Source organism: Pyrus communis, chromosome 9, assembly GCF_963583255.1.
Source record: "Pyrus communis chromosome 9, drPyrComm1.1, whole genome shotgun sequence".
NCBI classification, from domain to species: domain Eukaryota; kingdom Viridiplantae; phylum Streptophyta; class Magnoliopsida; order Rosales; family Rosaceae; genus Pyrus; species Pyrus communis.
The window spans coordinates 9,175,049-9,196,209 of NC_084811.1; the positions used below are offsets into that span (position 1 = coordinate 9,175,049).

General features: G+C 36.5%; 3 protein-coding genes across 4 annotated transcripts; 2 read left to right on the top strand and 1 right to left on the bottom strand.

Moving 5' to 3' along the window:
* Nucleotides 1–1,390: 1,390 nt before the first annotated feature.
* On the bottom strand, nucleotides 1,391–4,418 carry LOC137745548 (probable pectate lyase 4). Its single transcript, XM_068485505.1, has 5 exons — nucleotides 3,964–4,418; nucleotides 3,169–3,520; nucleotides 2,875–3,085; nucleotides 2,692–2,760; nucleotides 1,391–1,842 (listed from the first exon to the last, which is right to left on the bottom strand). Exons 1-5 carry the CDS (start codon nucleotides 4,241–4,243, stop codon nucleotides 1,606–1,608), a joined length of 1,149 nt encoding a protein of 382 aa, XP_068341606.1. The 5' UTR covers nucleotides 4,244–4,418; the 3' UTR covers nucleotides 1,391–1,605.
* A 3,033-nt stretch (nucleotides 4,419–7,451) lies between these two features.
* Nucleotides 7,452–10,444, top strand: LOC137744341 (ankyrin repeat-containing protein ITN1-like). The gene is made up of 4 exons (XM_068484178.1): nucleotides 7,452–7,485; nucleotides 7,790–8,344; nucleotides 8,681–9,090; nucleotides 9,191–10,444. The coding sequence occupies exons 1-4, from the start codon at nucleotides 7,452–7,454 to the stop codon at nucleotides 10,019–10,021; spliced, it is 1,830 nt and encodes a 609-aa protein (XP_068340279.1). The 3' UTR covers nucleotides 10,022–10,444.
* Nucleotides 10,445–17,601: 7,157 nt separating this feature from the next.
* LOC137745675 (ankyrin repeat-containing protein At5g02620-like) lies at nucleotides 17,602–20,678 on the top strand. 2 transcript variants are annotated; one of them, XM_068485673.1, is made up of 4 exons: nucleotides 17,602–17,802; nucleotides 18,170–18,718; nucleotides 18,999–19,408; nucleotides 19,609–20,678. In XM_068485673.1, the coding sequence occupies exons 2-4, from the start codon at nucleotides 18,385–18,387 to the stop codon at nucleotides 20,518–20,520; spliced, it is 1,656 nt and encodes a 551-aa protein (XP_068341774.1). In that variant the 5' UTR covers nucleotides 17,602–17,802; nucleotides 18,170–18,384; the 3' UTR covers nucleotides 20,521–20,678. The 2 variants fall into 2 exon arrangements, with proteins under 2 accessions (XP_068341774.1, XP_068341773.1); XM_068485672.1 differs by having other exon boundaries at nucleotides 18,299–18,718.
* The last annotated feature ends 483 nt before the right edge of the window (nucleotides 20,679–21,161 follow it).

Sequence of the window (21,161 nt, forward strand, 5' to 3'; positions counted from 1 at the left end):
GGATTAGTAATCCTTATCTAAGAAGACCTTTATTAGGTTTATATAAATGGGCTATTGCACTAGTTTTGCAGTGGAGCAAACCAATAATTTGTATACCACTTAAGGAGTTAGAGTGAGGAAGGGTCAAGTGTGTGCAGGAAAAAAGAAAAGAAATAAGAGTGTATTTTTTTTCTTGTTCTTTCGTGTTTTTCGTCAAGTCTTAATTCTAGAGACTTGGCAACATTACCCGCTACACTCATTATTGATATAGTGAAAGATTGTTATTGCTACATGGACATAGGCACATATAGCCAAACCATGTTAATTATTGGTGTTGATTTCTCTTGGTTATTTGTTTTTGGTTTCCTGAGTTTGTTCTATTTTTTATATTCTTAAACACGATATTCACACCAAATAAGGTGGCAGAGAGTTCATAAAGAATCTTATTTTGAGATAATCTCCTTAGCATTTCTTAACATTTTATACACGGCATAAGTTTCTCAATATGAAAATACCTTTTTATATTGACCCAATAGGGAAGTACCTTGGCATTCATCAATTGACATTAATGGTATGGTCCCGTATCAGTACTTCCTTAAAGTTAATTACCAATTTCCAAGAGCCTATGACCCAACATTAGATAGAATAAACATCAATGATGTGATCGTCACAAGAGACGCTAAGGAAACTTTCTTAAAAATTAGATTTTTCACATACTCTTCATCATGTTATATTTTTTTTCACAATTCTCGTGCTAATATTATAAAATATCGTGTAAAAAATATGAGGTGGTGGAGAATTTCACTTTGAAAGAACCTTCTTAGCATTTCTCATCACACTACTCTACGACACGTGTTACATTTATTGAATGTATATTTTGGAATATAAATTATCCGTTCATCCCACGTTGAACACGGGGTTTATAATATTTTTAGCACATGAACAAATTTTTTTAGTATGTTCGGAACACGATGTGGTACGTCGCCTGTCTCTATACAAGTGGAATGAGATACTTGTATTAGAAAACTTAATAAGTGCATTTTTTACTCACCTTCATAAACTATGTTGTATGCTAACCATCACTTTTAAAGCTTGACACTATCTACTAACATAATCATGGTTAAATCATATTTTTTTTAATTCTAAATATATCGTTACGAGGAGTGAAAAACCTTTGTATATTTGCAGGTTCGTCGTCTTCTTCCATGGTAATTGCAGATTTATTTGCAAATTTGCAGGTTTATTACAAGTTCGTCGTCTTCTTCTTTGGTTAATGCAGGTTTATTTGCAAATTTGGGATACACATATCGGCCTTTACCCAAAACATACCCAAAATTAACTGAAAAACTAAACTTTCCTCCACTTGTATAATGATATGTGGTATACCCACCCACCCGTGTTCCGGGCAAAATGATAAACTTCTCCAGCACATGGGTTCCATTTATTATGCGGTGAATAATAGGACTGCGTAAATAATGCGCAGATTAATCTTTGTTACCGATAGAATAACAAACTGGTTATTTTACACAGATGAAATACATAAGGTCGACTAAATTTAAGACGGAACCCGAAAATTGAATACCATATAAAACTTGGGAATTCAAGGGAATATTAGTTTCCTCGAGGCTACTTCGCTAATCCTTGATCAGCTGGCCGCGGAACACACTGCCATCCTGTGCAATGTTGGAGAACATGCTTAAGATCGTCCATGGGCGGTCCTTTTGTCCATGTCTGATAGTGCTGGGTAGGATGAAACACGCAATGTTCACCACCATCGGGGGATAATCCTGCTTGAGTTCCCGTTACAAATAAGTCGCCTTCGGACTTAATGTGGCCAGTCATTGCCGTCTCCTTGTCCGCTGCCTATAGGAAAGCCAGAGTAGACAAGTTAGTCTCATTAGCAAAATACAAGTCAATGGCCATGTACTGGATGAATTGACAGTAGCTTTAATTGAACAAACAAGTCTACAATTAAAGTCTGCGAGGAACGTATTCTCATTCATCAAGCCTTCAATTGGATTAATAGAAATAAAATATCGCAGTATATCCATTCATGTTAAAACTTTCTTGAAATAACTCAACTCAGCATTCAGTACCTAACTAAAAACGAATGCGCTTACCCGAGCTTATGCACCATTCTGACCAACCCTTACTAAAAACGAATGCGCTTACTCAAGTTTATGCACTATTCTGACCAACTTTCACCCGCATTGAAAAATTACTTATGGATATCATGATTATCATCAATGACCACCACTAGGCCTACACTATCTTCATTTTTATTTGGTTAAGTATGGTCGAATCTTGATCAACACATCCAATGCTTCCAGTTTGAGATCAGCTTTATAGGTTGCTAAGAGGGTGGTAATAAGAAGTTGGAAATTTGGAAGTATCTCTTAACCCCTTGGAAATTCCAAAGGTTAACAGCTAGAACAGGATTAAAATGCATGGATAAAGTTACAAACTTAATATATGGCATCAAGTTATATGATGATGAAAGAGTCTGACCTTACATAGTGATCAGAGTTACGAATTTCTAGATCATAGGATGGGATGAGCAAAAGTGCTAGCACTCATACAAGTTATATTGCAGAATACTAACATACAATATCTTTAGATCAGCTTCTGAATTGTCAAATGCTGAATAAAACAGTGCAATTATGTGAGTAAGAAATCTTAAAGGCATGTAGATAAAAATGAAAATGGACATACCTTCTCCGTAAGGTACTTAAATGCCACTTTTTTCTGTCCTGCTTCATATATATTGCATTCCGAGAATATCTGGAGTGGAAAAATAATAAATATCATATTCACCTTGTATGGGATAAATATCTGTATGGGATCAAATACTTGGAAAAGGGTATTCAAGCAATATATAATATCCATTGTTACTACCTGCGATTCTACACTAGCACAAACAGCATATATGCCCCAGTTTCGGGTGTAGTTGTTATATAGATGTACTTTCGCAAATCTAACACGAGGATGCCTCTGTCTGGTTCCATCAAAGAAACAGTGGTGAATGGTAACCCGGATGCATCTGTCATCAATATGAGAGGGATCTGCGCCAATCAGCATTGTCTTATCATGCTGTGAAAAATGACACCTGCACAATGGTTAAACACAGAAACTTAAATTTTGCAAGGATTAGACAAATGACTTTCAACATGGAGGGAGGATTCACCTCACCTGGAAATTGTAATATCAGTGCTTCCTCTGGTTATATCGATAAGTCCGTCTTCATAATCACGAAGGCTGCAGCGATCTATCCATATGTGTTTAGAATTGGGTTTTATTTGAATGCCATCAACATCTGGCCCTCTACCACCTTCAAACTCTAAATTGCATACAATGACATGTTCACATTCCTTCAACCTCAACCCTTTCCCTGTAAGTTTAATCCTCTGACCGCGCCCATCTATGGTCTTATACGATGACACGTTCAAGTAAGATTGGAGATGGATAGTGCCTGAAATTTCGAAGACAATCCAAAGCGGTTCTTTCTGACGACATCCTTCCCTAAGTGAACCCGGACCATCATCTACAAACAAATATAAACACAAACAATTAAAATTTAAGCTTCCACACGCAACGATACACAGTTCACGACATCAAATGCCAATCTCAAGTTCTCAATAGATAAAACAGCAGTAAGAGATATAATCAAATTTACTAATTTAACAGCAAGATTCATATTTTGGAGTTGGCATGCTCAATCAACTACAAAATCATCCAATTAAACTGACAAAACCCCTCAAAAACGGATTCGAATCAAATTCCCATAAGCATTTCCACTATCCCAATCCCCATAAGCAAGTTTTACTCCAACTAATTGCAAATTAAACACTAACCCACAAATTAAACTTTCAAAACAAGCAAAACCCAAATTTTCATACCACAAAACAAACACATTTACAAAGTGATTCGAAGCTAAAATTAACAAGAACACACATTTAGTTAACAAATTGAATTAACAAAACTGACCTGCTAGAGTGGTGACGTGGTAAACGGCGCCGTGGAGGCCGCCGATTGCCAGCCGGCCGAAGCCCTCGGCCTGGGCGGAGAGGGCGCGCAAGCTCGAGTCGACGTGAGCGTACGGCAAGGCAACCACCATGCTGCTGCTGGTCTTCTTAGCTGACGTTGAGCTAGAGCTAGGGATTTGAGCTGCTTGATCCAGCGAACCATATTTAAAGCCCGAATTGGCCGTTTCACTGGGCCCGGGGCCGTTACGGCGTTTACGGTGGTGGCCGTGGGAGTTGCCCATTTATGGCGAAAACGTTGCTGTTTTGATTTGTGATCACGGCGGAAATTGGAACGGAAAAAAACTCGTCTTGTGAGGTTGTGCCAGTGAAGTGAAAACAGACTCGCATTTATTCTAGAAGATGAAGATTGGATGCGTTCGATGTTGATATTATTAACGATTCCTTGCGTCGGTTATGTCCATGTGTTCCGTTGGACTCTTGCAGGGTTTACTGTTATTAAAACCGCCGACACATTTATGCCCATAAGTGTGTTTAATTGTTACGTTTGGTACGGGTAGGGGTGGTTCGGTATGGGATTCCATACCGAAACCCTTGTCCCGATTCCCAAACCGAAAATTTTGGGAATCCCAAATTCAATACCAATCCCAAACCAAATTTTCGGGAATCCCAATTTTCGGGAATCCCGAAATAATTTCGGGATTTCGGGACAAATCGGGAATCCCGAAATACTTTTGGGCTTTTGGACTAAAATTTGACATATTATGTTTTTGGGCTAAAATTTGACATATTATGCAGAAAACGAAACACGTATACAGTTTTACTAAGAGATGAATGACTGGAAAAATGCCAAAAGCCATGCCAGTTGAACAAACAAATCATATCCAATAATTATGATAATATATACTGATTAATGCCAATAATTTGACAGAACGAGCATATCATATCAAAAAATCTAATGCCATCACACCCCACATTCCAACTTTGATTCCTCCTCCACATAGTTGTAATTAAATGAAAATTTTGGCGGCGCCCATGTCTGAAAGAACAACCATATTGTGTACTCGAAAACAAAAAAAAAAATTTGAGCTCAACTAATTGCATGCCCTGTACCCACCTTGTCCGTGTATATATATAATATATGTATACTGATATGTTCATGCATGCATAATGGTCTTTGCTCCTTTGTTTCCTTGTTTCCTTGATATATTAAAAAATAATATATATATATATAATATTTAATTCTATTCGGTATGGGAATACCGAAAAAATGGAGATGCAATACCGAATCCCATACCGAAAATTTCGGTTTGGTTCGGGATGACATACCGAAAATTTTGGGAATTTTGGTTTGGGATTTTTTTGGTTTGGGATCGGGATTTTTTCGGTTTGGTTTGGGATTTTTGGGATTTTTTTCCAGCCCTAGGTACGGGACACCATTCCGAAGAGATGTCAAAAATGTTATATAGATATATACCAGTAACAAATGATGTAGTATTTACTTTAATCAATATGTCAAAGCTGATGTGAAAGATGAAGCTGCTTTCAAATATGGTTTTTTGCTAATTTCAAAGGCATTTCACTTGCCTCATCTTAAATGCTAGCATATTATGTATTATTTTATTATTTTTTAAACCAACAACAATTTAACTTTTATCATTTTTGTTTAAAAAACATAAATGAAGTAATAAATTTTGGCATATCAAGTGGAAGAAAAATATTAATAATATGTCAAATTGTCAAATCAGTCATTTTTGAAAATGCTTTGATAAATGAGGCTTCTTCAAATGACATGTTTTTATTTTTTTTTTTACACAAAAAACAAGAACTTTAGTGCTTTTGGTTAGAAATTAATAGCGCAGAATATAATAGAGAAATGTTAAGAAGACTATTAAAAATGGGATTCTCCATGATTCTCAAAATAAAATAAAACGAAAGACATAATTATATTCGGGGGCGAACGACTGAAACAAACATCAGTATTCAATGAAATCCTGCCAAAATGTGGTGTACTTTGGATCGAATTCTGCTACATAAAAGTGCATGGTGCAACCATGGAAAATCGCATGTCTGCAACCATGTAAAATCCCATGGCTACCTTACAAAAATGCACAACCTTCACAATCTATGAAAAATCGCATATGGCTGCAATCTTACACTCATAAACCCTGAAAAAACTTTTCTGGCATAAATCTCTTTTTACTTTCTTTTATTTTGCACACATACTTGGGCTAACAAAGAAATTCTTTGCAGGCAATACACTCTTAAACCCTGAAAAATTGAAATCAAATGAAAAAAAACTTGCACAAATTGATTCATACATTAGTTGTAGGATTCAAAACTTCAAAATCACTATCCATCGATCCAAAACAGCTTTTTTTTTTTCTTTCTCCATGAGAGCATCTTGGGGTTTTTAGTCAAATTGAATGTATGATAAAGATTGCGTGATGGTATGGTTTAATTATTGGGTGTGGATTTATTAATAAATTTTAGTTTAATTATTAATTTCATCTTGCACTTGATGATAATAAATAGGGTAAAAAAGAAAATTCACATTTAGGTGTACATTGAGATTATATGTGTTTAAATAAAATTTCTCTTTTGATAGCGAATAAGGGGTTTGTTTAATGTTTATTTATACTTACTTAGTTGAAATGAATTCTTTCCTTTTTTTCTCTTTGAGGGAAAAACAAACATCAAGACAAACTAATTGGTGAGTAATTATTTAGAGTTGTATTCATATTTATCTTGTTTTTCTAATGAAAACAAGAAATATTTTTGTAAGACAATACAATCTATTACTAAATTTTGTTAAATTTCTCCTTAAAACAATCCGACAAATTTGAAGGATGATAACGATATATTTTCTTATTATTTTTAATAGTCACGCTTTACATATCACTACAGAGCAATGAATTTTATAATTTCTTCATTTGCAACTTCGCTTATGCTGCAAACAAATTTCTCAATCCTAAACTATCGGGGCTTTCAATTCCATTAAGGTTTTCAATTGCTTTTCATCGACATTACATAAGGTAATAGCAAAAGATTCAAATTATGTGTTTTTTTCCCAAGCAACTTCAAGAATACAAAATCTCTTTTCATGCTTTTTCTTGTTACACAAGCAACCTTGTTTGGCATATATGGGTGTAGTCCGATCCCCGTGCGCCGTGGTGTCAAAAATGGAAAAGCCCGGCTGGCGCCAAATTAACGACCTCGTTCTTTTTATTTTATTTTTCTTTTTCTTAATATGTCAACCTCAATTTTTTTTAATTTGAAAAAAAATAAAAAACCGAAAACTCCGCCGTTCTTGGCCACTCGCCACCTGCCGCCTCCTCCTGCCGCCCCGTCCCCATCAGCTCCACCTCCTTCCTCGCCTTGAAAACCCAGATCACACACATTCTTCATTCCTCCCAATCAATTCGTCGCATTTTTTTTATTATATAATTTTATATAATAGAAAAATGGGCACGTAAAGTCTCTATTTTCACAATGAGAATCCGTTTGGGACCGGGGCATGATTCAGGTACTTCCTCTCCGTCTCTCTCCCTCTCTCTCTCTGCGTGTTATTGTGTGTTTGGCTGCCGAGAAACTGCGGGAAAATGGAAGAAAATGGAATTAGGAATTGAATGTTCCCTCATTGCCCATTTTCGTTTCTTGATCAATTTCGCGCGAAAAACAGAAAATAAAATTCATTAATTTTGCTAATTTTTTTGTATTAATTTCTCAATTATGATTATATATTCACTGACTATATCATCCAATCCGTTGTTTTTTTTTAATTATTTATGAATAAAGATTTAAATTGTGGAGTTTATTTGATTTGTAAGGAGGTGAAAGGGACTTGGAGAAGGGGCTGGTGCAGCCCTCAACCCCAGGAGCTCTGTCGGAGCCGCCGTCTTCACCACACCCGTCGAGGCCGGCCCTGGTTTTCTCGAATTCCAGCAAGGCCCTGCTGGCTTCTAATTCCGGCAAGGCATTGCTGGTTTCGAATTCCAGCAAGTCTCTGGTTGTGTCGAATTCCGGGAAGCGCATTGATCAGTTGGGGAGGAAGAAGTATGTGAAGCAGGTGACCGGCCGCCACAATGACACAGAGCTCCACCTGGCTGCACGCCGAGGGGACTTGGCAGCGGTGCAGCAGTTTCTGGGGGAGATTGATGCCCAGATGGTGGGATCCGAGTTTGATGAAGAGGTGGAGGAGATGAGGTCTGCTATTGTGAATGAGGTGAATGAGTTGGGAGAGACGGCACTTTTCATAGCAGCGGAGCAGGGCCATCTTGCTATAGTGGAGGAGCTTCTGCCTTACATGACGGAGGAGGGTATTTTGTTGAAGAATCAAATTGGGTTTGATGCATTGCATATTGCTGCAAATAAAGGGCACCAAGGTAACCATAAAGTTAGATAATCCGTGCCGGAATTTGAATTATTATTTCAGTTCAGTAATATGTATCTATGTGTTTAGGAAATGTTGAAACTTGAAATGGAGAAATTTTTAGTGTGACGGTCATTACCATCGAGTGATGTTACTACAGCACATTTTATAGTATTGGTGATCGAAAGATCAGAGGTTTTTTATTCACTATGAGTTGCAACAGTGTTGTGTTATATTTCGTTTTGATTTTGTTTTAGCTCATGCACTTGGAGTTGATTCTGCTTTGTCCTTGGTGATTAATCGAGTTTCAATACGATGTCACCTTAGCTCAATAACTAGCTTTATGCAGCCATTGTCCAGGTGCTCTTAGACCATGACCCGGGGCTTAGCAAAACAGTTGGCCAGGCAAATGCTACCCCTCTTGTGTCTGCTGCTACAAGAGGGCATACAGCCGTCGTTAAAGAATTACTATCCAAAGATTCTAGTTTGCTGGAAGTAGCGAAATCCAATGGGAAAAATGCATTACATCTTGCTGCGCGACAGGGGCATGTAGAAATTGTGAAAACTTTGCTTGGCAAGGATCCACAACTAGCAAGAAGAATTGATAAGAAAGGACAAACTGCTCTGCATATGGCCGTAAAAGGTCATAGCAGTGAAGTTGTGAGGTTGATTGTCGATGCGGATCCAGCTATTGTCATGCTTCCAGACAAGTTCGGCAATTCAGCATTGCATGTGGCCACCAGGAAAAAGCGAGTAGATGTATGTATTTCCATTGTTGGATCTTCATGTTTTGACATGTTAATATGATCGGATACTTAGTATTGACTTTATTCAATTTAATTTCTCATTACGCTTGCAGATAGTCAATGTGCTGTTGCTCGTTCGTGATACAAATGTGAATGCACTAACAAGAGACCAGAAAACACCTCTTGATATAGCCGAAGGACTTCCATACTCTGAAGAGATCACAACAATTAAGGAAACCTTGACTCAATATGGTGCTTTCCGAGCAAATGAACTTAACCAGCCACGGGATGAGCTTAGAAACACCGTGACAGAGATACAAAAAAATGTCCATAATCAGCTTGAACAAGCCCGCAAAACAAACCAGAGTGTCACTGGAATTGCCAAGGAGCTCCGCAAGCTACAGAGGGAAGGAATCAATAATGCCACTAACTCGGTCACAGTGGTTGCTTCACTCTTTGCAACAGTAGCTTTTGCAGCTATATTTACACTTCCTGGCGGTGACTTTGACACCGGGGCAGCTGTTGTGTCAATCCGAGTATCATTTAAAATTTTTATCCTTTCCAATGCCGTTTCACTCTTCTCATCATTGGCTGTTGTTTTGGTACAAATCACCCTCGTCAGGGGGGAGACAAAGACGGAGAGGAGGGTTGTGGAAGTGATCAATAAGTTGATGTGGCTAGCCTCCGTCTGCACTACAGTAGCATTTATTTCTTCATCGTATATAGTGGTTGGGCGGCATAATGTGTGGGCTGCAATCCTTGTCACATTTATAGGGGGACTTACAATTGGGGGAGTTATTGGTACCATGACATATTATGTGGTGAAGACCAAAAGGCTTCGCAGACTGAGGAAGAGAGAGAAGATGTCGAGGAGGAATGGAACTAACTATTCCATGCGTCACTCGGAGTCTGATTCAGAAGTGAACCGTATTTATGCCCTGTGATCATAGTGTGGTTCGAAACCAGCCTCTGGTTCTATGTCTGCCTTTAACATGGGAAGGAGAAAATCATACGGGATAGTTGGTTTGCAAGAGGTTCTACGCTATAGATACAAAATTCAGGGACCTTGTAACAGCATCATTGTGTGGACTCGTTTGAAAATGATTTTCCAGGCGTCTCAAGGATTGCAAAATTTTTCAGCAGAACTGTTGACGCCCTTAAATCGTCAAAGGCAGGGAGGGAGAAAAATGATATGTCGTATACGTGGTACCGGTCTGATTTGGAACTTGTATAGTTGGATTAGTCACAAATAACCAATTTTCCACATTTGGAAACCTGTGAGTTGTTTGGTTGAACAGGCGAAAGAGCGAATGGCTTTGAGACATGTTCTTTGCATAGCCTTGTTCACTTTGCATTTTTACTTTCTCCTGAGCTTGACCCTATTGAAAAGCTTGTGTACATTTTCGAAGACTTCTTGTTCACTTTCATCTTTCTGATTTACGGGGATAAAACTGTTGGCGCAATATTAGAAAATATGAAAAATAACAATATAATTTCAATGATAATAATCATAAGCAAATTCACAACATCAATTATATATGAGATTAATATAAACAACTAGAGAGAAAGTTAGAATAACTGATAAACTTGGAGATTGAGGCTTGCATAAATGCAATGTCCTAAAGATAGAATTTCGTCCCTACTCTTGTGCTTGTAGTTCGGTAGGCGTCCATCTCCCAGGATTCAACAATCTATAATCCGAAGTCAAAGCACTTCAATCTTCGGATTCTGGCGAACTTTATACATTCTGTACTCTTAAGACACGACTCGGAATTTGACACATGAAACATGAGAGAAACAAAGTGGGGAAACCTTATTTCTCAAGAGTAAAAATTAACTCTAATTTTCTATATTTAATACCAATGGTTTCATGGGTTTATATAGAATCCAATGTCTATTTATTAAAGAGATGTAACTATTCATCTATAAGTATACATCACTTATCAAGGGAATACACCTAAACAACATAACCTTTCTAAGAAAATGGTTAACAATATTTTTCATTCAATTATTAAAATTATATATTACAATATTTCATATTATAATATATAATTTCCAACAATTCTCCACATGAATGAAAAATTAGAAAGAATTTGAGAGTACAGACGGACAAGAGATGCATCGGGAGATGTGTCTTTTGGACTTGAACCTATCCTAGTGAATACTTATCGAATTTACTTGGTGACGAAGTGAATATAGAATCTTGAACTGTTCACCGCAGTAGTAAACCGAGACAATAAGCAACACACACCACTAATCCTAATATATTCCAGTTCATACGGTTGTGTTCATTTTGGTCCTGAACAAATCCCGAATTTATGAAGAGAGCTTTAGAGAATTTACCCATTTCATACTCATAGAAGCAACTCACTTCTACTCTCACATAGGTGACCACTGATTAAGAATAGTCTACTCTATTCCTCTTATTTATAAGATATCATTGTCATTAAGTATAAATATACATCCTAAAACTTCTGCAGACAACACACTTCTTCCACCATAGGAATGAGGTATATAGTGTGTTAACTTCTTTGAATCATGCCTAACCAGTTTGCCTATTGAACTTAGACAGTGGGATCTCTAATCAACTAAGTTAGGTTTCCGCTCGGTTGATTCATTAATTATGTTGGCTTTAACCTCATTCCCCTCGATGATCAACTTACTCTCTAGTCAAACCTTTAATAATTGGTACCACTAAGGTTGACTACTCTTATGGTGTGCACTTCCATATTAGTTGTTTTTCCAATGTTGAGTCCTCAAAACATATGTTAGGACTTACACAATAATTTGCTAACACTAGGAAATAGACTTCCCTCACATTTAAGGTATCTATAGAAGGTCTATAACCTTGCCATACCTTAAACAATTACTCATTATAAGAGATGACATTTTGATTGTCTCATTCAATTAGCAAATTACATTTCCATTCTTCTTAAGTAAATCTCATATCTCAAAATAGAGAAGTTACCCAACAATTCTTCGATAGTTGTGATTAATCTTTAACGTTATCGTTAAATTGATCATGTTTTGTAATTTAAGATGTAAGAAGCAACTAAGATGGCCTTTTATCTTTCTTCTTAGGCATTCACGCCTCACTAAGGTGTTACAGGAAAAGCTTTTAAAGGCTTCCACACTTTATCATCTGAGCTTTTAAATTATCATGGGACTAGAATCCCCGCCAAAGAATGTTAATCTTAATTTTCATTTGACTCTTCCTCGCTATGACTAGTAACAAGAGAAAGCAAAACTCTTATCATTGCAAGGTATTCCCAAACTTCCAGAGTCTAATTCTTCTCAAGGGAATTGGCTTTGGTTTCATACATGACTAACATGAAAATATCCAAGTCCACGCTTGCTTATTATAAAGCCATATTGGGTCTAATGCATTTTGCAAAATACTCCCACACTTTTAGTGTCTTGTAATTTACTTCAAAAAGACCCTCACACTTTTAATCCAGTCTTTGTCTTTTCAAGACGATAATAACTCATCTAACATGAGTTCAAAGATTTAATTTGAATACAGCATCTTCTTTTGTTATCACAAAAGTTTATTACCATGAGTAACCATTGATAAAACACACTCATTGGTTGCCATTGCTTACTAAATAAGCAACATAACGTCTTTCTGCAAATTTAGAAAAGACCCCCACACTTTTGGTGTCTTATTGTTCTCAAAGGACTTGGCTTTTAGTCTGGACCATTCCCGATTTACGGCAAACCCAGTTTTGTGGTTTCTATTAGACATAGTTTCCATTTATACGGAACTATCCCGTACAACTCAAAGATCATATTAATTCACTTAAAACTCTGAGATAATTCACTATGGCCTTGAATCCTTCATGCATCTGCCTAATAGGGATTAACTGTATCAATCAATTATACAGATGCAATTCCTTTCTGCAAAAGGAACTTTTCCAAGAATTGCTACGAGTTGGCAAAACCACATCTAACATCCAATCTAAACACAGTACACCACAATGACCGTTCTGCACTTATTGTAGATGATACAAATTTTTAAACTATAAAATTTCACTTGGTAACAAACAATTCTCTTCTAGAAAGAGTCAACGTCAAACATGGATTTTAGATGGATCTCCATGATATGCCTAACATAAGTAAAATCTTATTGGTAGGGATATGCAAGTGCCTATGTGGTGTCAACGAACAGTCATATCGTTTCCTCCATCTATGTGCAAACATAAGCGATTGACACAAAGATAACTCAGATATTACATGAAGGTCTTTAAGCATAAAAGCATACAAAGAATATATATCATGGAATTTTCATCATTCCTAAATATGCGATTAGCGACAGTTTTGCAATATATCTTCATGCTTCACTATCTCAATTAATTACTTATGAATGAACAGTCATACATAATATTAGAAAATATGAAAAATAATAATATAATTCCAATGATAATAATCATAAGGAAATTCACAACATCAATTATATATAAGATTAATATAAACAACTAGAGAGAAAGTTAGAATAACTGACAAACTTGGAGATTGAGGTTTGCATAAATGCAATGTCCTAAAGATAGAATTTCGTCCCTACTCTTGTGCTTGTAGTTCGGTAGGTGTCCATTTCTCAAGATTCAACAATCTATAATCCGAAGTCAAAGCACTTCAATCTTCGGATTCTGGCGAACTTTATATGTTCCGTACTCTCAAGACACGACTCGGAATTTGACACATGAAACATGAGAGAAACAAAGTGGGGAAACCTTATTTCTCAAGAGTAAAAATTAACTCTAATTTTCTATATTTAATACCAATGGTTTCATGGGTTTATATAGAATCCAATGTCTACTTATTAAAGAGATGTAACTTTTCATCTATAAGTATACATCACTTATCAATGAAATACACCTAAACAATATAACCTTTCTAAAAAATTGGTTAACAATATTTTTCATTCAATTATTAAAATTATATATTACAATATTTCATATTATAATATATAATTTCCAACAAAAACAATGTTTGCTTCAACGTAACAAATGTGGCAGATAGTGATCCCATCCGTCACATTTGAGAGCGACCACTTTTCATACATTGTGGAAGACTTTTACATCCTTCACTTCTTGGAACAGATAATCCATTATGTTAAACATATTTTATATACTTTAATTGTCCGCTAATTAAGATTGTGATTGGTTGGGATAACAAGGTGTTGATATTGATGTTGATGTTGGGGGTCTACCTGCAGTGCTTTTTTTGGTGCTTTTGCTTTTCTCAGAAGTCAATTATGGGTATTTTGTCAGCTATTAGAAGAACCAGGTGCAGCACATGGTGGAGAAGGTCTTGAATCCGCGCGACCGTGGGCACTATAAGCAAGTGATCTACTCGGTTCCACACCCTGTTCGCAGCAATTGCTCCTCTTTGGTAGATCAAAAGTCCTTTTAACGCGTTTCACATAAAAAGTTAAAAAACACTGGGTTATGGAAAGCACTTCCAAATGCATATCATGAAGCTTAATTTTTTGTTAAAACTTATTTGTCATGAACAAAAACGTTTATGAGGATAAATATTTTAACGGCATGTAGTGCTTCATAATGATTCAACTAGAAGAACTTATGAAGCAGAAAGTAGAATTTTGGTCTGCTTTTCCACAAAACATTTTTTTTTATCAATGATATTATTTATACTAAAGGAGTGGAAGAGTAGGCTAAGCCTCACAATGTGCTAGTAATAATGTGTTCAAATTTGCAGTTGCCGAGAATCGAACCTAGAACTCTCACTTACAAGTGAAGAGGAATACTACTACACCATAGTACTAAGTGGCTCCACAAGACACTTTAGTTTTCAACAAATTTTTGTTGCACTTGTAAACAAAACCGATCCAATCCAAAAATGCTTATAAGCAAAAGTACATACTACAATACTCTTCTTCACAAATTTTATCAAGAAATTAGCATCGTTTTCACGAGAAACTAACAGAACATATGCGTTGAAAAACCCTTATTCCATTTCCATGAAACGTCGAGAAAAATATGGTTTTTGTTATGTAGAAGCAAATGGAACAGCTATCAGAAACACCATTAAGCAGACAGATGGATCAATTTTGTTTTGGTAGGGAAGTTCAACCGACCATAGAAAATGATGAAAATAGAAAGAAGCGTGAAACACCGGAAGTTGGGAACCCTGATCTTCCAGAAAGTCAAGATCCCAGAAGTGGGCTCCTGAATCCTTGTGCTCTATGCCGGCCTTCGCTTGTCTCTTACTTAAGTCAATGTCTTCTTTCTTTGCTTTTCATCCTAATCAACCCACTCTCAATTTGTCATTATACCAACAATACCCATCCAATGTTCGTCATTTCGTCACCTCATATTGTAATGCTTTGCCAGTTATGAGTACCGACTAATTTTTGATCTAGCGATATTTTCTTATACAAAGAATAGTATTGTAGAAGGGATGGAGGTTAACACTTCGTCTTCGAGTGCAGTGATAAATGTTCTGGCTATCTAAGCTGTAAGCCCCTTTTAATGATACAATTTGTGTTTGAAATGTTGAAGAAGTGGATCAATTACGCAAAATTTGTTATATGTTTTGCTTGTCAAGCCCTGATTAGCAAGTCATAGAAAAACTTACTTGTTCTATGCTTCAAACCTTCTTTTTTTTCATCACATGACTAATCACGTCCAATAGGATCCTTTTCAGATCCCCTTCATGAGGATCTGGAGATCGTGAATTGTGTTCGTTTATCGTATATCGTGCAGCCAGTTTCTGTCAGGTACAGTTTGTGTTTAATTTTCAATAAAAAATTTAAAATAATTTCTGACTACATGATGTAAGATGAACAGATATGATTCACGAATCTCTCTGAAATTCTTATGAAGAACATCGATGATACGGAATCTAATCACAGTAATTAAAAAATGAAAAGTATGAAACATGCTGCATCAGAGATACTCCACGTATAGAGGTCATGGATGGTCAATGATCATATTTTGATGACAACGTGGTGAAGAACGATTGGTCAATGTCCAAAACCAAGTAAGAGTCTAAGTGGAAAGGAGTGGTCAAAAATGAGCTGTCTTGCAATGAAGCCAGCTTCTCCTTTGGCTGCACAGTAAAGTGGCTAAATATAATGGAAATGATCCTCTCCGGATCCCTTCTATCTAATCTTTCTTATTAAATAATTCAGATTCTTGAAATTTGATCCAACAATTAAAAATACAGATTTATTTTAAAAGTTATAATAACTTTAGCCGTTGGATCAAATTTCAAGGGCCCAAATTGTTTGATGAGAAGAATTATGTGGAAGGGATCTGGAGAGGATCCCTTTCCAAAAATAATAGTATTCATAATTATAACTTTGCAAAAAATTAGTTTTAAATAAACAATGTTATACTATACTTATATACTATTTTTAATTAAATGAGTTAAACATAGTTTCTCAAGAATTTATCAGTTTTAAGTTTATATTTTACATTTATTGGTTAATTTAATTAAATTACTTTTGGATGTTTTCAAATCTAATCGTTGAATTTAAATAAATTATTATATACTATTTTTAATTAAATGAGCTAAACATATTTTCTCAAGAATTTATCAGTTTTAAGTTTATATTTTACATTTATTGGTTAATTTAATTAAATTACTTTTGGATGTTTTCAAATTTAGTCGTTGAATTTAAATAAATATTACAATTGAGGAGATGGACCCCCAACAAAGAGCTAAGAGGGGCTACATTTGACCAACCTGATGTTTCTTTGACCAAATAATGGTATGTGGGCTCCATAAAATTAGAGAGTTACTAGACTCACCACATTGTCTTATTTTTCCACCCACATTATAATCCCACCACCTTAAAAAATTAAAAAAATTAAAACGTTGTTTCTCCACCCACTATTATTCCCAAAATAACCCTTAATATATACATACAAATAATATGTAAATGAAAATCATTAAGGTCTACCAATTCAAATGGAAACAACAGAGGTATCCAAATTCAAAAGATTTCAACAACGACAAATTTAAAAATACGATGGAGAAATTCAAATGACCTACACACAAATGATTCTTCTATCTTTTCAATGGAAACATAATCTTCTACCTCTTCCGTAGAAGTGTCATCTTCCACCTATTCAATGAAAAAGTCATCTTCTAAGTCTATTGATATTTTTTTAACTTTCTCTAAATGAAAGGAGATGAAAATATAAGTTAGGGTTTAAGGTTGACAAATCATCTCCCACGCCCAACTTTTTTTTTTTTTTAATTTAAATTAAGCAAAACAAGATAAATAATGTCCTTATCAATCTTTTTGCAAATGGACAAATTTGTAATTAAAAATTTTCATTAAAAGATTGGTGGAAAAATAAGACATTGGGATGGGAATAACATCACTCTAAAATTTTGCACCTTTGATGTAATGAAAAACACTATAGTCTCATTTTCCAAAAAAAAAAAAAAAGTTAATAAATTATAGTCCAATCATCTGTTGAAAATGATTTTTTAAATAAATCAAATATTTTTTAATTTTTAAACTTTTAATCCTGGAGATGTCTAACGTCCACCCGTTCTTGTTCTCCGTCCATCCTCTAGGGAATCTGTCAACACCACCTTTTTGCAAATAGTTGAATTTAACCGGAACTCCACTCACTCAACCGTCCAATTTTTGGGCTCTTCTTTTCACACTTCAAACTTTCATACTTTCTAAATTTGCAGGAAAGAAATTCTGCTCTGAGTTCTAACAAACCCCAACTGCACAAAACCAGTAAGTTCATTATTTTGTTTCGTAAAGTTCAATTTTTTTTAAAAAACAAAAACTTTAATTAGTGACCTTTTTGGTATATACATAGTTTATAACTTTTGCTGGATGGCTAGATATGCAACTAGGCATTATATATATTTGATTTCACACTGCATGTGCAAAGACAGTTTCAACTTTGCTTAATTTTAACTTTTGTTCTGTTCTTTTTGCCGTCTTGTAATGATGTTTGGATTTTGCAAAGAAATGTGTATATAAACTAAGAGGGGAGAGAGAGAGAGAGAGAGAGAGAGAGAGAGAGAGGGGGGGGGGGGGTGAGAGAGAGTGTTAAACAATTGGGGTTTAATTTATTTGAATTATTTTTTGGGTGCAGGAGGAAGATGTCAGGGTGTGTGTTATGGGTATCAAGGAATCAAATTTACAGATTTCCCACGTGCAAACTCATGGAATCATCTGAATTATCTTATCCTCCTCTAATCATTCATAAAATTTGATCTTCTAGGTTGCCTAGCTTGACTTTTGGTCTTCCATGGTGAAAAGGGAAGAAAACCTTCAAAGTCTAAACATACAGGATTGGTACTGAACACAATGGCAGCTCCAGTGAGGCAGCAAAGCTTTGTTGGGAAGAAGATGACTAAGCAGTTGACGGGAAAGCGCGAAGACGGGCCCTTGCATTTGGCAGCAAGAGAAGGAGATTTGGGATTGGTTGTAGAAATCTTGTCTAACTGTGGGGAGGCAGAGCTGAATGAACTTTTGTCGAAACAGAATCACATGGGGGAAACCGCCTTGTATCTGGCGGCTGATTGTGGATATGTTGATTTGGTTAAGGAAATGATGAAGTACTATGATGTTGGTTCAGCTGGTATCAAAGCTCGAAATGGCTGTGATGCATTTCACATTGCTTCCAAGCAAGGGCACTTGGGTGAGTGAGTCTCTATCGATGTTTCAAACTTTCGTTAACCTTAATCTGTGATTGTTCCCTTAATTGACATGATGTTAAATCCTTATTGTTATCTATAAACTTGGACTGCATACTGTAATCACAGTGGAAGAATCCGGTTTCTTGCGTAAAGTGCGTTACCTCATTTGATTTGTGAGTTCTTTAGGAGACTAGGAAGGTTTTGTGAACAATGATTGAACTTGATAAGATGTCATTTATCGAGCGGATAATCTTAAATTTTTCTTCTTTTACTGTGGTTCAGAGGTACTGAAGGTCCTCATGGAGGCGATTCCAGAACTTTCAATGACCGTTGATCGCACAAACACCACAGCATTGCACATCGCTGCAGCACAGGGACACACAGAAGTAGTAAGTTTTCTTTTGGAGACTGGTTGCAGTTTGGTGGCCATTGCAAGAAGCAATGGGAAAACTGCCTTGCATTCTGCAGCAAGGAAAGGGCATTTGGAGGTGATCCAGGCCCTCTTGAGCAAAGATACCGGAATTGCATTAAGAAGAGATAATAAGGGCCAGACAGCTCTCCATATGGCAGTTAAGGGACAGAATGTCGAATTGGTGGGTGAGCTAGCGAAGGCAGATCCTTCGTTGATAAACGTGGTAGATAACAAGGGAAACACTGCCTTGCACGTGGCAACAGGGAAGGGTCACGCTCAGGTAATGAAATTTTTTAATTTGATTTATAATATGCAAATGAAAATCAAACCTTTTTTAAGATCTCAAATGGATTTATGCGTGTTACTGAGTTTTCGGTCATCGCTTAAAGTTGAATGATCATGAATGTGTTGTTCAGTTAGGCTATGGAATGTTAATTGAATGAATCATATATCTAAGCCCCTGAGATTGGACTTTTGCAGATTGTTCGAACGCTGTTAAGTCATAAGGGAGTGGCGAAAACCATCATTAACAGATCTGGAGAATCTGTTTTTGACACTGCTGAGAAATCTGGGCACACAAAGATTGCTACCATTCTGGCAGAGCATGGGATTCAAAGTGCCAAATCCATGAAGCCGCCAACTATGAACCCAAATCGAGAACTCAAACAAACTGTAAGCGAAATAAAACATGAGGTGCATGATCAGCTTAAGCAAACGAGACAAACACGAAAGCAAGTGCATGGAATGGTAAAGCAGCTCAGTAAAATGCATTTGGATGGGCTTAACAATGCAATAAACTCCACCACAGTTGTGGCTGTACTCATTGCCACTGTCGCCTTTGCTGCAATCTTCACTGTCCCGGGCCAATACCCTGACCCCAAGAAACCTCTTCCTGGTGGATTCTCTCCTGGAGAAGCAAACATTGGCCCCAAACCTGAGTTCGTAGTCTTCTTCATCTTTGACTCTTTTGCTCTCTTCATATCGTTGGCTGTTGTGGTGGTTCAAACTTCTATTGTTGTCGTAGAGAGGGAGGCAAAAGAGAAGATGATGTCAGTCATAAACAAGCTCATGTGGATGGCTTGTGTGATGATTTCGGTTTCATTTCTTGCACTGTCATATATAATTGTTGGAAAAGAAGAGAAATGGCTGGCTATTGGAGTGACAGCTATAGGGACAGTGATCATGGGAATGACATTTGGAACAATGTGTTATTGGATGGTTGTGCAGCACGTTGAAGCTTCTAAACGTCGTCGCAGCCTTCGGAGATCATCGATGAGCACACACTCACACTCACTCTCGTGCTCGCACTCTCACTCACCCTCTTTCTCGGTGATTTCGGATTCAGAGCTTTTGAACACTGAGTATAAGAGTAAGAAAGTTTATGCAATTTGACATGAATTGATCTTACTTATAAATTGCCTGGCTCCAAATTCCATTTTTGGGCCCTTATGTATATATATGATGTAATGTACTCTGAAGTATTCTCAAACAGTGGCCGAACTCACTAGAGTCGTTTTCCCAATGAGATGTGCTTATAATTTTGTATCAAATGCCCATGACCACTAGCTTTTTTGAGGTCTGTCATGTAGTTTTTGAGTTGGATGTAGCAAGAACATGTAATGTAGTGGCTCAGTCACTAGCTAGGTTTTCATTGACAAGATTGCCTCATGATTTCGTTGAGAAACTCGAATTTCTCTCAAATATTTTAGAGCACAACTTAGTGCCAAAATGACTAGAATGTGGAATCCGGATCCTTGCTGGATCCTCTTTGTGAGGATTCTGAAGATCCGTGAATTATATTCGTTCATCGTATATCGTGCAGTTAGAAATCATTTTAAATATTTTTATTTAAAATTAAATACAAACAGTACTTGACAAAAATTGATCGCACGATGTACGATAAACGTACACGATTTACAAATCTCCAGATCCTCACCAAAAGATCTGGAGAGGATCCTGTTGGTAGAATGTGGAGTGAACAGACTCTCTCACACTGTGTCAACTATGTATATGACTAATGTACCACTGATACA